The following is a 13221-nucleotide window of genomic DNA, read 5'->3' as shown; positions in this document are numbered from 1 at the left end:
TGCACACATAGACCGCTAACACATCAATTCCCGCCAACTACCTTTGGAATAATAGCTAGGACTTCCGGGAGGTAGAGGGTGGTGAAGAACATCACAAAAGTTTCCATGCTCAAAATAAAAATAACACCAGGTCTCCAGACCATATGTCCTAATGATGGTGACTGTAAGAAGTAGAAGAAGACAATATGGAAAATTTCCATTTGCAGGTGGAAGGGAAGAGCAGCTACAGAGAAAAATCCACTGGGCTAGCCATTTCTAGGAAAGAGATGAAGTCAATCAGATGTGCATTAAGACCAAACCTTGACTGACAAGAAGGATGAGGAGCTAGCACAGCATGTCAAAAAGTGTAAAGACTTTCAATTCAGACAAACCCAGATTCAAAACCTGGTCCTTCTCCTTAAGAGATGTCTACTTGGGTCATGTTTTACTTTAACCTTTATAAATACCAATATTTTAATATCAACATTTCACATTAGAACACTTAGCTCTTAGAGTTGTAAGAAATTAAATTACACAATATAGGATTAAATTAGATAATATGTAAAGTATTCAACACACTGGGAGAACAACGTGTGATCTCCAACCTCAAATGCACAAATAAGAATACTATAGCATACTGCTATTTTTACCATAAAGAATTAAGTAATGGCAAAGCAAATTGATGCCAGAAAATATTCTGAGTTGACATCCTCCCCATTTTATGTCTTCAGTACCTCGTAATGGAAAGTGGCATTTGTAAATATGAATGGTGCAAGATCCTTGATTTCCAAGAATGATATGATTTTGTACATTATTTCTACTATTGGTTCATTATTTTCTACTTATGGAAATGGGATGCTGGATTAATATTTTATACATATTTTCAATAATGAAGGATTTTAAAAGTCTCCTCTATTTTCAGTAAAACAGAAAATCTTCATTCCTTTAAAACAACAGCAGCAACAATAATAATAGTTTTTTCTCTATGCTTGCTGTGTGTAAAAATGTGCTCTACTCAGCACTTTATAATTTCCCAATAACCTATGAGGTAAGTTCCTGTGATGTTCTCCATTTTGGAAAGGAGGAGACTAAGGCACAAAGAGTGTAAGTATCTTACTCAATGTTACACAGTGATTAAGTAGCAGAACTAAGATATGAAAAGGTCAGGCAATATAATTCCAAGACAAGCTTTCTTCTGCACTGCCATATGCTGCAGTGCTTGCCTCTGGGTTATCAAGGTCAACTGCGCTACCTGGTCTGATAGACTTCTCTATAGTCATGTTTCTCTTTTTCATTCTTCCTGTGTTTCTTGATACTCTATGTGTTGTCTCTCTGTGCTCAATTTACTTTTCATTTTTAAAAATATCCATGCCACCCTTTAGGTCTCTCTGACACAATCCCATTGTCTTGTGCTTACTTCAAGCCAAATCACTCAGCCACCTGCTGGCTAAAAACTTATTTTGGAATGTTCATGCAAATTCCCACTCCTTATTGTATTTCACACCCCATCAAGCCATCAAACAAAGTTAGTTATATGTTTTTAAATGCATTACTAGACATCTGAGTCAGAATCAGCTCTTCTAAAGGAGAACAAAGGCTGACACCTCAAAGCTGATGTTCCATTTTGAGACTTGGGGCTTTCCTAGAAACTTGAAGAAAATACCTTTAGAACTGTTTCAGTACCAAGGGAAGATAAATAAAATCCAGAGGACTCATTAATGGATAATTTGAACAACATTCTAGCATATTATATGGTCTAATTTATTTTAGAGTTACTTTTATAATTGAGATGTTACAAAACGTATCTCCTTTAATGTATTTGGAAGAAATGTAATTAGAACTTTATTTTGAAGTTCTGCAAACCAAGAAACTTGAGATTCCTTTTTAATGGATGTCAAGCCCTATGCTTCTAACTTAAATGACTGCCAGGCAACTATTACAAAGAGCTGAGAAATGGTTTGCACACATGGGACTTTTCACTTCATTTTTCTTCTTTAGATTTGCACCAACTCTGAACCTTTGAAAGAAAAGACAGGACAAGAAGGAAATTGGGGGCAATAATGAAAAAAACTTTAGCATACCAATAAAATAAAATTGTTTGTCTAGGCTCAACTACTTTTATCGCAAATTTTCTTCCTGGAACAAATTTTTGTCCGGATGTAGGTGCAAGTGGTGAGCTCTTGGATTAGAATTTTCTGACTGAATGACAAGTTGTCTTTGTAAATGATACTCTGAGCTCAGGCATGAATGAATTTCAGTCTTGGAGTTATATTGCCTGACCTTTTCATATCTTAGTTCTGCTACTTAATCACTGTGTAACACTGGGTAAGATACTTACCCTCTTTGTGCCTTAGTCTCTTCCTTTCTAAAATGGAGAACACGACAGTAGCTTACCTCATAGGCTATTGTGTAGTTATGCAACGGAATTCACATAAAGTGCTTAGCAGAGCGCAATTTTACACACAGCAAGCACAGATAAAAAGTTATTGTTGTTGCTGCTGTTGTTTTAAAGGAATGAAGGGTTTCTGTTATAATTATTGAAAATAGCGGAGACTTTTAAAATCCTTCATTATTGAAAATCTGTATAAAATATTAATCCAGCATCCCATTTCCATAGGTAGAAAATAGTGAACCAATAGTAGAAATAATATACACAATCATATCATTCTTGGAAATGAAGGATCTTGTACCATTCATACTTACAAATACTGTTGTCTATTGTGAGGTACTGAAGACACAAAATGAGTAGGATGTTGATTCAGTATTTTCTGGCATCAATTTGCTTTGCCATTACTTGACTTTTTATGGTAAAAATAGTAGTATGTTATAATATTCTTATTTGTGCAGTCATGGTTGGAGACCACACACTGATCACCTAATGTGCTGAATACTTAATATATTATTTGATTTAATTCTATATTGTGTAATTTAATTTCTTACAACTCTAAGAGCTAAGTATTACGATCTGAAATGTTGATATTAATGTCCCACAAACTAATTAAGCCATGAGAAGAAACGTTACAACAGTCACTCAAGAAAAAATGCCATGTTGAGCACAGATCTGAAAGTATAGTGAATTGTGTGAGCATTTTATATAGAAAGGTTAAATGCAAACAGTTCATAGCTTATGCTCTGCTAACTTAGCCATGAGCCTAATCTTTGCTAGAATTTCCTTTATTTTTAGCTGAGATTTGAGAGGTATTTGGAAGTGCCCCAGTTGGCTGGAAACAGATGGCGTGTGCTGCCTCTTCTTAGGATCAGTCAGAAAACTCTACAGTAGCTGTTCAACTGTGGTTTTGGATTGTTTTTCATTCTTTCTAGAGTGTTTTGTTTGGTTGGTTTTGGTTTTGGTTCTTTGGTGCATGTGATGATGGCCAATTTTAGCAGTTTACAAAAGTACATAATCTTTCAGTTAATCATTGTGTAAGTGAAACGCTATACCTTAGTAACCAATATTCAGGAAGTTTCTATTATACAAACTTCAAATTTAAATAGATTTCAGAGAATGGTGAACTCTGGGATGGATTTAACACAAGTGGTACATTTTTTTTGACAGTACTAATCACATATAATATTTCTTGCTCTGAAAAATTGTTCAGCAGTGGAAATAGAGCAGAAGTGATACATGCATCAAAATGTAAAAACCTTCCATCCTTATCCCATCAATATTTGCTGATGGATCATCACTCAAATAATTAAAAACAGATAAAAGATGAATTCACAAAATCATAGGTTATTACACAAGCATTTTGCTTTAAAAAAGTCAACCATTCGTGAAGAAATATTACAGGATCTTATTTCATAAAATCTTAGATCTGAAAAAGAACCTAGAGATTACTCAATCCAGTCACTCCATATGCAAGTTTGAAAAATGGAAGACCAAAAAGGCTAATTGATGCATAAAGATTCATACATCTAATTAGTTAGTGGCAGGACCGAGATTAGGACCCCTATTTCCCGATTCAAAGTCCAATGTCTACTACTTTATGGGTAGTTCTTTTTGTTTCAGAATTTCACCTCCAAAGTAAGTTATACCACTTCAGAAATATAAGATATCTTTTGTGAGAATCAAAGTGTGTGTTTAGTGGGAATTCCAAATAATGGAGTTCCTGTTCAGATTGGGACCTCAAATTTACTGATGGCTTCTCCTTAGTGGAATCAACAAATCAATATCAAACACCATTACAGCCTTGAGCTCTTCTAGTCTTATCCTCGGTCACGTCCTCTAAAGTAGCAATGAGGTGAAAGGTTGAAAGTGAGTTTAGGAATCTAAGTCTCTGAACTTCTCCTTAACTCTATTTATTAAATTAAAATAGAGAAAGCCCATGGTTTAGTTGGTAGTAATGCAACAATGTTAGTTTCATAGTTTTTGACAAATGTACCATGGTAATGTAAGATATTAACCTTAGAGGAAACGAGGTGAAGGATATTCAGGAATTGTCTGTTCTCTTTGCAACTTGTGTCTTAACCTAAAATCATCCCAAAATAAAAAGTTTGTTTAAAACAAAAACAAAATAAAAAATTATGGTGGCCAGCATTAGGTGACCCCTTAAGGAATGGAGACAAGTATGTTTCCTATCAATGATGTTTCTTATCAGTGCTGTGGGGTATAGATATTTTAAGGGATGATGGAGATGAAATCTCAAGCTTTTCTCTTATATTTTGTTCAGGGTTAACAACTTTTTTTGAGTATCTGTAGCAGTAAATCCAATACCTCACCAATGCTTTGGGTCTCAATTGCCACACCACCATCACCCATACATACACACATAAACACATGCACACACTCAGGCTTCTGACACTTAATCGGGATTTCTCAATCACTTGTGTGACTGAGTAGTCCCACACTTCAGCCTCTTGCCAAGCAGGCTGCAAAACCCAAAGTCCTCCCACTGTGCCCCATAGCAGTCATTGTCTCCCACTGCTCTGCTTCTCGCAGCCAGCTCCTGCTGCCTATGACTCACAGGAATTACAGCGCTCTTCCACCTCTCACACTGATGAAGTCCAAGAGGATTAAGTAAGTCTTCAGAATCATGGAGGGAGGAGAAGCAAATGTTAACTATAGGATTTTCTATGCTTGGAATTTACATTAGAAACCTCTTGATCACTGTGAAAGTAATATTCAGGTTTTATTTTCCTTTTTTTCTCTTTTTTTTTTTCTGCTTTTTCTCCCTAGATCTCCCCAGTACATAGTTGTATATTTTAGTTGTGGTCTGTGGGACACCACCTCAGCATAGCCTAAGGAGAGGTGCCATGTCCGCGCTCAGGATCCGAGCTGGTGAAACCCTGGGCTGCCAAGCAGAGCGCAAGAATTTAGCCACTCGGCCATGGGGCCAGCCCCAATGTTCAGGTTCTAAATACCATATTATCCCCTGTCTACATTGTGGATTGTATTTGGATAATTCTTCCATTTTTCTCTGATATGATTTTGGGACACGTTCCCCTATGCTAAACAAAAGTGGGCACTGGAAATGTAAACATTTAATAATGGTTTCAACAAGCACAATTAAACAGATAATTTTAAATGATTGCTTCTTTATAAGTAGAGCAGTCTAGCAAGAAGATCACGGATGTGAAAGTTAGTGTTACGGATTTGCCTCTCAGTTCCAATACTTCCTAAAAGAAGAGAGGAAATTGTGCATCTTCTCTGTTAGGACTCATCAGTTGAAAAAAAAAAAATGCAGACTTATTGTGAGAATTGGGAGAAAATAATGTTAAATGAAAGCCTAGCAAAATACTAGGCATTTGGTAAGTGTTGGCTGCTGTCGCAAATGTTATTGGTGCTCCTCTATGTGCCCTCAGTCTGTGTGATTCTCATCCTTAGGATCTCTGTCTGTTGGCCGGAGGCATTGTCTCAAACTGTGAAGGCTCCTCTGCTAGCAGGCATGGCGCTGGTGGGGAATTAATGTGCCCCAGGAGAGGGGTCAATCAGTGATGGCTGATACTTGGTGCTTATGTTCCCCTGTGCTAACAAGGCTGTGTGCTCTACACTTGTTCCGGAGATTCCTCGATGGGATTAAGCTCCAATCGCCTGTTAGTGAATTGCCTATAGTGGTAACTTGCTTGACTAGACATACTTCCTTGGCTGCCTTCCCTTTTCTGTGTCCCTTCCGCACTGTCTCCTAGAGATAAATACTGGACTCAATATTTAAATAAATTACTTATACTTAAGGCCTCATCTCAGGGTCTTCTTCTGGAAAGCCTTAACTAAGACTACTTCTTTCTCCGTTGTGTATGTGCACCATAATAAAAAATGGCACCTTGCTTGTAAAGGCATTCAGTTACACTGCAATCCCAGTACTCTGGGGTCTATACATATGGCGTGTGAAGTACTGTGGCATAGTGGTCAAGACCTTGGGCCCTGACAGCACACGGGTCTAGATTAAAATCCTGACACTGCCACTTTGAACAAGTTATTTAATATCTCTGAGCCTTGGTTTACTCATCTTTAAAATGGGGATAGTAATTCTAAGTTGTAATGATTAGTGAAATAATGGGTCAAATATGGATGATAATTGTTCCTATTCCATAGGGTTAGTGCATATAAATGAGAAGAAAGATGCACCGCCCTAGTGGAGTGTCTGGAACCCAGGAAGCACTCAGTAAAATGTTAACTGTATTAGCTTGCTAATAACAAGAAAACCCTAACAAGGGCTCCATTCCTGCTTCTTAGCTAAACCCTATTACAGCATGGTTCGTTCATATTAAAGTCATCAAAATACCATTTTGGGTTATAGGCGTGATTATGCATGTGCCAGTCCTTTCTCTCTCTTCTCTATCCATACAAACACATCTTTATATACACATTTCAATCTGAGTTAATATGTTTACATTTTACTGGATGGTTTTTCATATTACTGAAGTATTTTGTATGACCACTGAGATTCATCATGGGCTTTCCTTAAATAAAATGCTCCTATTCCTTTCATTAAATCTAAAATATCTGTTAATTTACCAAAGGCTAATGTAAACTAAACTTTTCAAGGACACATTTGTTATATAAAGCAGGCCACATCTGTACAAACTGTGAATGCACACACATGTGCAGTAAAAGTGCGTATATTACTGTAGGAAACCTGAAGAGTAAAATAACAAGAAACTCTGTTTAGAGTTAAAATTATGTTATTAAGCAAAATACTGGGCCCATGGTAAGTATGCAATGAAAAATTCATGGACTGAATTATCACGCTAAATTATAGGCTCTTCTAGGCTTAATCTTTAAAAGTAATTCTATCTTTGAAATTTATATTTATTTCACAAATCTACTCTATTTTATTCATCTAATCTATTTTAGTAATGATAGGATTATTTTATATTACTTGTTTTTATCAGATGGCAATATATTCGGTATATTTAGATCTTACTTTATGTTGTGTGCTTTTTCCTTCAAAATGTTCTTTAGAAAAAAATTTTCAGCAGAAGCAGACACACTGTTCTAGGACATCCCTTCCTTTAGAGACGAATTTTCCAGCATAAGAAAAGATTGGCTTCCAAATTGGTTAAATTGCTTCTTCTGTACAGCGCAGTGACATGTTGTCTTGTAACAGTGGAATATGTGCTCTCTTTTCGAACGAGCTGTTCTGTGAAAAAGTTTTATTTAGCCCACAGAGCCAATCTCTGCATTTGTGAGTGTTACCTCCTTTCTGTATTACCAGGTTTTTTCATCATCTGTATTGCTTCTGCTCTGTCAGCTGTAACACAGTTTAGTAGCAACCCTTCTTAAAAAGCGAGATGTTTCTGAAAATAGAACAGTTGGCTAGACAGAAAAGAGATATCAACAAAAGTAGGTCTGCTGTTCCTCTTTGTTTTGCCCCCTGAATCACTTCTGAGGCACGCAGTTTCACACATATGTAAACGAACAGGCATAGAGTGGGAATATAATCTAACGTAATCTGTACGTCCCAACGCAAACTTTGACCCCATTTTATTAACGAAATCAAATTATATGAAAACTGATTCGGCTCAGAGATTTCTTAAATGTTTCACTTTTGTGCCAATTAAGGGGTTTAACTGAATGTATTGGCTGGGTTTGTTCACTTTTTTTTTTTCTGAGAGAACTTTGGGTTCCAGAAGTAAATGAATTCTTTAAATCTGTGCAAGATCAACAGACGGGTCCAGTTGTTTATTCATGGTTGATTGTAGAGCTGATTCAGCCGAGAGGAAGCAGCGGCTTGATTGTGTTTTTTTCCCTTTGTGCATCAACTAAAACAAAAATTAGGTCATGCAGTATTTATTCTCTGGGTAAAATGATTTTTTTCAACTGCTCAGACTTCCCATTAATTAGCGGGAAAGACCAATAAGGAATAAAGGGACAAGCCCCTCTAATCACTTCTTTGTCAAGTAGAAACGATATGACATCCCTTTCAGAGCACAACTTAGAAGACACATGAAAATAGCCAACCCACCAGCTGGCCAGCATCCCGTGGTTGTCCACACTTGACAACGCTTGAGTCAAATGCCTATAAGAGTGCTTCTCTACAGAAATGGGCATCCTGAGGCTAATGATGTGTTCAGATGTCATCTCTGCTTCCTGATTTTACCTCTGTGTCTTGACTCTCCCTACAATGCCTATAAATACACACATATAAATATTTTTTAAATGCCCATTTGTGTTGCTTTTGTGATATCTCTTTAATTAATCTTGGACAAATTGTCTTTATTTCTAAATCTTTTCCCATACAAATTAAACTAAGTTTTATCAAAGCAAGCTTTATCACTTCCTCTTTCTCTTCACTTATAATTCTAAAACCAAGCTTTTGGGGGGGGGGGAAGATTAGCCCTGAGCTAACATTTGCCACCAATCCTCCTCCTTTTTTTGCTGAAGAAGATTGGCCCTGAGCTAACATCTGTGCCCATCATCCTCTATTTATATGTGGGACCCTTGCTACAGCATGGCTTGATAAGCGGTGTGTAGATCTGCACCTGGGATCCAAACCAGTGAACCCTAGACCACCGAAGTGGAGTGCATGAACTTAACTGCTAAATCACTGGGCTGGCCCCAAAAGCCAAGCTTTTTAATCTGGGTCTTTGAAGCAGACATGTATGAAAGGGCTGCAGGAGGCCGTGAACCACCTGAATATGTATACAGAATCATGTGTGTCTCCACATGTACTTTGTTCTGAGGAAAAGACCATGTCTTTCTTTTGATTCACAAGTGGGTGTATAACTCCCTAAATTTTAAGAACTACTGTCACCTGGATTTTCTCTCTCTCCCTTCTATTAGTTCAGAAATGCTAAATTTTATCACATGCAGCCCCTGGGTTCTATGGAATACAGTTGGCTACCACCTTCCTTTCCCATTATAATTTACTGCTGACCCCTTATTTTCTCTTACCTTTCTGAATTTTGTGCTTTCTCTGTTCCAATTTAAGTAACAGAAGAAAGAGAGAGAAAAGAGGTATTCTGTACTAAACCTCTACAGGTAATGGTGGTTGGCATTTTCTTCATGTGGCATTTCATTTAATCCCATTGCAACCCTACAAGTTAGATAGTATGCATGCCTATCTTCACAAATGAGAAACATGAAGCTCGAAGAAGTTGGTCATCCTTATAGCCGATAGATGGAAGAGCTGAGATCTCAATCTGTGTTTGAATCTAGAGTTTATTCCTTCGTGAAGCCTCTCCAGATGGAGTAAATGGTCATAGCTTACTAAGGGCATCACTTTTTATAGTGTATAACTTATATTTTATTATTATTCTCTATCATCAAAAAGTACATTCATTATACTTTGTGCATAAATCTAGTACAGATGTACATGTTGCTATATTGCACCAGTGTTGTCACATTATCTCATACTATCACAGAAGGCAAGAACCATTTATACATTCATTAATTCATTCAGTTTTTAAAAATAACATTTATTAAATGCTTCTATTGTCAGTTGCTTTGCTAAATTCTATAAGAGTGGTTCTAAGCATTATCTTCACATTAGGCTCTACTGTAGAACTTTTAAAAAATGCCAATACCTGGGCTTGGTACCAGGAATTTAATTCAGTAAATGGAGGTGGCACTTGGGCAGTGTATTTTTATTAATTTATTTTTTTATTATTTATTTATAATTTTTGCTGAGGAAGATTTGCCATGAGCTAACATCTATTGCCAATCTTCCTCTTTTTACTTGAGGGAGATTCACTCTGAGCCAACATTTGTGCCAATCTTCCTCTGTTTTGTATGTGGGTCACTGCCACAGCATGGCTGCCAACAAGTGGTGTGGGTCTACACCCAGGAACCAAACCCAGGATCTGAAGCAGAGTGCATAGAACTTAACTACTGGGCCATGGAGCCACCCCCTTGAGTGGTCTATTTTTAAAACCTTTCCCAGGGGCAGCCAGTATTGAGAACCATTGTTCTAGAGCAGTGGTTTTTCGAAGTGTGGTCCCCTCGATCTGCAGCATCAGCATCAGATGGGAACATATTATGAAGGCAAATTCTCAGCCCTTCCCCCAGCCTCCTCATGTACTGTACCAGAAACCCCAAGGATAGGACCTGGCTGTCTCTGTTTAACAAGCCTTCTTGATGTTTCTGAGCTACAGGTTGAGAAACACTTCTCTAGTGACAAAGGATGAACATGGCACAGTACTTGCCACTAAGAATTCCTCCCTGATCTCAAGGAATTCCCAGTTGTTTCAAATTTGTATTTTAATTACCTAAGACAGTTCCATAATTTGTAACTTTAGGTGATAATGACAATACTATTACTAGTTAAAAAGTGTAATACTTTTCATCTCTTCTTGGGCAGCCATTAAATGAAGTGTTTATAAGAAGGTAGTGATCGGTAGGGATGAAATAACATCCCTTAGCATAAGTCTTATGAACCTTATGGTTGAGCTGAATTGTCAAAGTGTTTTGTAACACACACACACACACACACACACACACACACACACAGAATTTGAAAATATAGAATCTTAAAAGGCAAATATTTCCAATAAAGTGTTTTTAAGTGGTCTCGTGTTTTGTTTCCATTCTATTATTCCATTATTTTTAATATTTAGTTTCTATTTCCCATCTTGATTACTATAGCTTTTTTTTTACAGCTTTATGAGAGTATGATTGACATGCAAGAAACTGCACACATTTAAAGCATTTAATTCAATAAGTTTTGACACATATATATATATATATATATATATATACCAGTAACATAAAACAGTTGTAGGAGGGCATCCAATTCTATTACAGGTACTTCTTAGTTACAGAATTTTCCCCCTCCACTCCTAAATGGCAGAATGAGCCTGCAGAGGAGGCTTTCTGAGAAAGTTGCATGACCTAAGACTTGTAAGGCAACTAGATATCATCCCAAGTGAATAAAATGGGGAAAGGTTTTACAGGATAGAAATAAAGCCCACCTCACCTGTGTGAAGTCTAGATTCTTGTGATTGTTGCCATTTATCATCATGCAGGGCTTAAAAATACCTACTCGACCCTCTTATTTCTTAAAATTCCTATTGAGAAATGAGCTTAAGCACTAGTGAAATACACAATGCTGTTACTGAGAGTGGCTATCCAGGGCCCTATCTCCACAGGCAGTTTCTTGCATTAGGGTGGCCTTTTGAGCTGTGCCCACCAATCCTTTCTTGAAAGCATATTTCTCTGCTGTGTGTATCATACAGAATGTCTTGCATAAAAGTGATGCTTTTGCTTTTATAGCAGTGGAATCTAATTCCTTGCCTTTAATTTCCTTTTACGTTTCTCTCTTCTTTCTCCTGAGCAAATAATGGTGTTCATTTATCATTACTCCCATGTACTAATACTGAGACTTTACTTTTTGGGCTTAAATTCTCGTTCTTTCTTCCATTGCAGGTTGGCTCCATGAGCTGGGAAAGAGGCTGGAGTCTCCATACTATGGCAACAACACCTTGGGGGGCCCGTCGATCCGAAGCGCCTATATTGCTGCTCTGTACTTCACCCTGAGCAGCCTCACCAGTGTTGGGTTCGGGAACGTCTCTGCTAATACAGATGCAGAAAAGATCTTCTCCATCTGCACCATGCTGATTGGTGGTAAGGGAAATTCTTCTGTTATACCAAGAGAAGGAAGCAGAGTCTGCCACTGCTGCTGTTCTGTTGGCTCTGTCCTAAAACCTAATATAAATATATTGATTTACAGCAGAAGACTCTAAAAAGCACTAATTAGGAAATGAGTGATATACATTTTAATATACAGATTAGTAATGAAAGTCTGTGATGTCGAAAAATTCCACTTTCTAGAAGTAGCCATTTACCTGATGGTTGATTTTGAAAGGGCAGGCACTTGGTATTCCCAACACAATTGCAGGCATATGTTTGAAATTCCATTTTATAGTCCCAAACAGGTCAGTGTTATCTAATTTTGTTAATACTAATGTAGTCAGTTAAGGATCTTTGATAGATCACTTAGTTAAAAATAAAAACAAAAACAAAAAACACCAATACAATAATAATAAATAGTTAACATTTATTAATTGCTTGTATGCTCCATCCTCTGTGCCAAATGCTTCAACACAATACCCTAAGTAATTCTTAAGGCAAATCTATGGGTTTGGCATTCTTACTATCCCATTTGACAAATGGAAAAATTATTGTATTAACGTCTCTGAGTTCCAAACTCACCTTCTGTATTCTGCTCTGCAATGCTGGGGTTTGGACTCTGCAAACCTCATTCTTTGCCAGCCGACTTCAGTTACTTCTGACAATAGGGGGCACCAGAGGGAAACTAGAAAGCAGGAGTTGCAGAGAAGGGACTGCCTGCCTCTCATGTGTATGATGTACTCTAAGTGGCAGGCCACCTCAAGCAGCAACAAGCGGTTCAAGCGTTCAGCATCTTCGGGCGCTCCCAGAACCAGTCTCATTGGGCCTTCTTGGGGATTCCTGCATCAGTCGGGAGTGCCCTCACATCCAAAGTCAGAGCCCTGGTTCCCTGTGGCTCCTCACAGCTCCTCCTCTGGGCTTCTGTGTTCTGATAACTCCACTTCTTCCCTGTGTTTATCCATCTGCAAGGGCAGAAGCTCCTCCCTCCCTGTACTTACTATATCCATGTTACTTCTATGCTCTCTTTTTGCTCATTCAGTCTTCTGACACCAGGGAAACCAATTCCCTATAGTAAACTCTCTTTGTTGAACTATTTAATTTCTTTTTTCTGAATCTCCTAACTTATCCAGGCCTGATACTATTATTGTCCACATTTTTCGGATGGAAAATCTCAAGCTTGGAGAAATAAAGTAATTTTCCCAATGCCATACAACCAGTAAGTAAAAGAGGCAAGG

At 37.6% G+C, this 13221-nt stretch overlaps 1 protein-coding gene across 2 annotated transcripts in view; it reads left to right on the top strand.

Moving 5' to 3' along the window:
• The window catches only part of KCNH8 (potassium voltage-gated channel subfamily H member 8), a 338959-nt gene that overhangs the window by 251516 nt on the left and 74222 nt on the right, over positions 1 to 13221 (top strand). For both annotated transcript variants that reach the window (XM_070493015.1, XM_070493014.1), the window contains one exon: positions 11783 to 11980. In XM_070493015.1, the coding sequence (XP_070349116.1) occupies positions 11783 to 11980 (198 nt within the window). The remainder of the gene's footprint in view (positions 1 to 11782; positions 11981 to 13221) is intronic.

This window comes from Equus asinus, chromosome 21, assembly GCF_041296235.1.
Source record: "Equus asinus isolate D_3611 breed Donkey chromosome 21, EquAss-T2T_v2, whole genome shotgun sequence".
NCBI lineage: Eukaryota > Metazoa > Chordata > Mammalia > Perissodactyla > Equidae > Equus > Equus asinus.
Note: the sequence above shows the minus strand (reverse complement) of the source record. Positions and strands in the feature narration are given on the sequence as shown.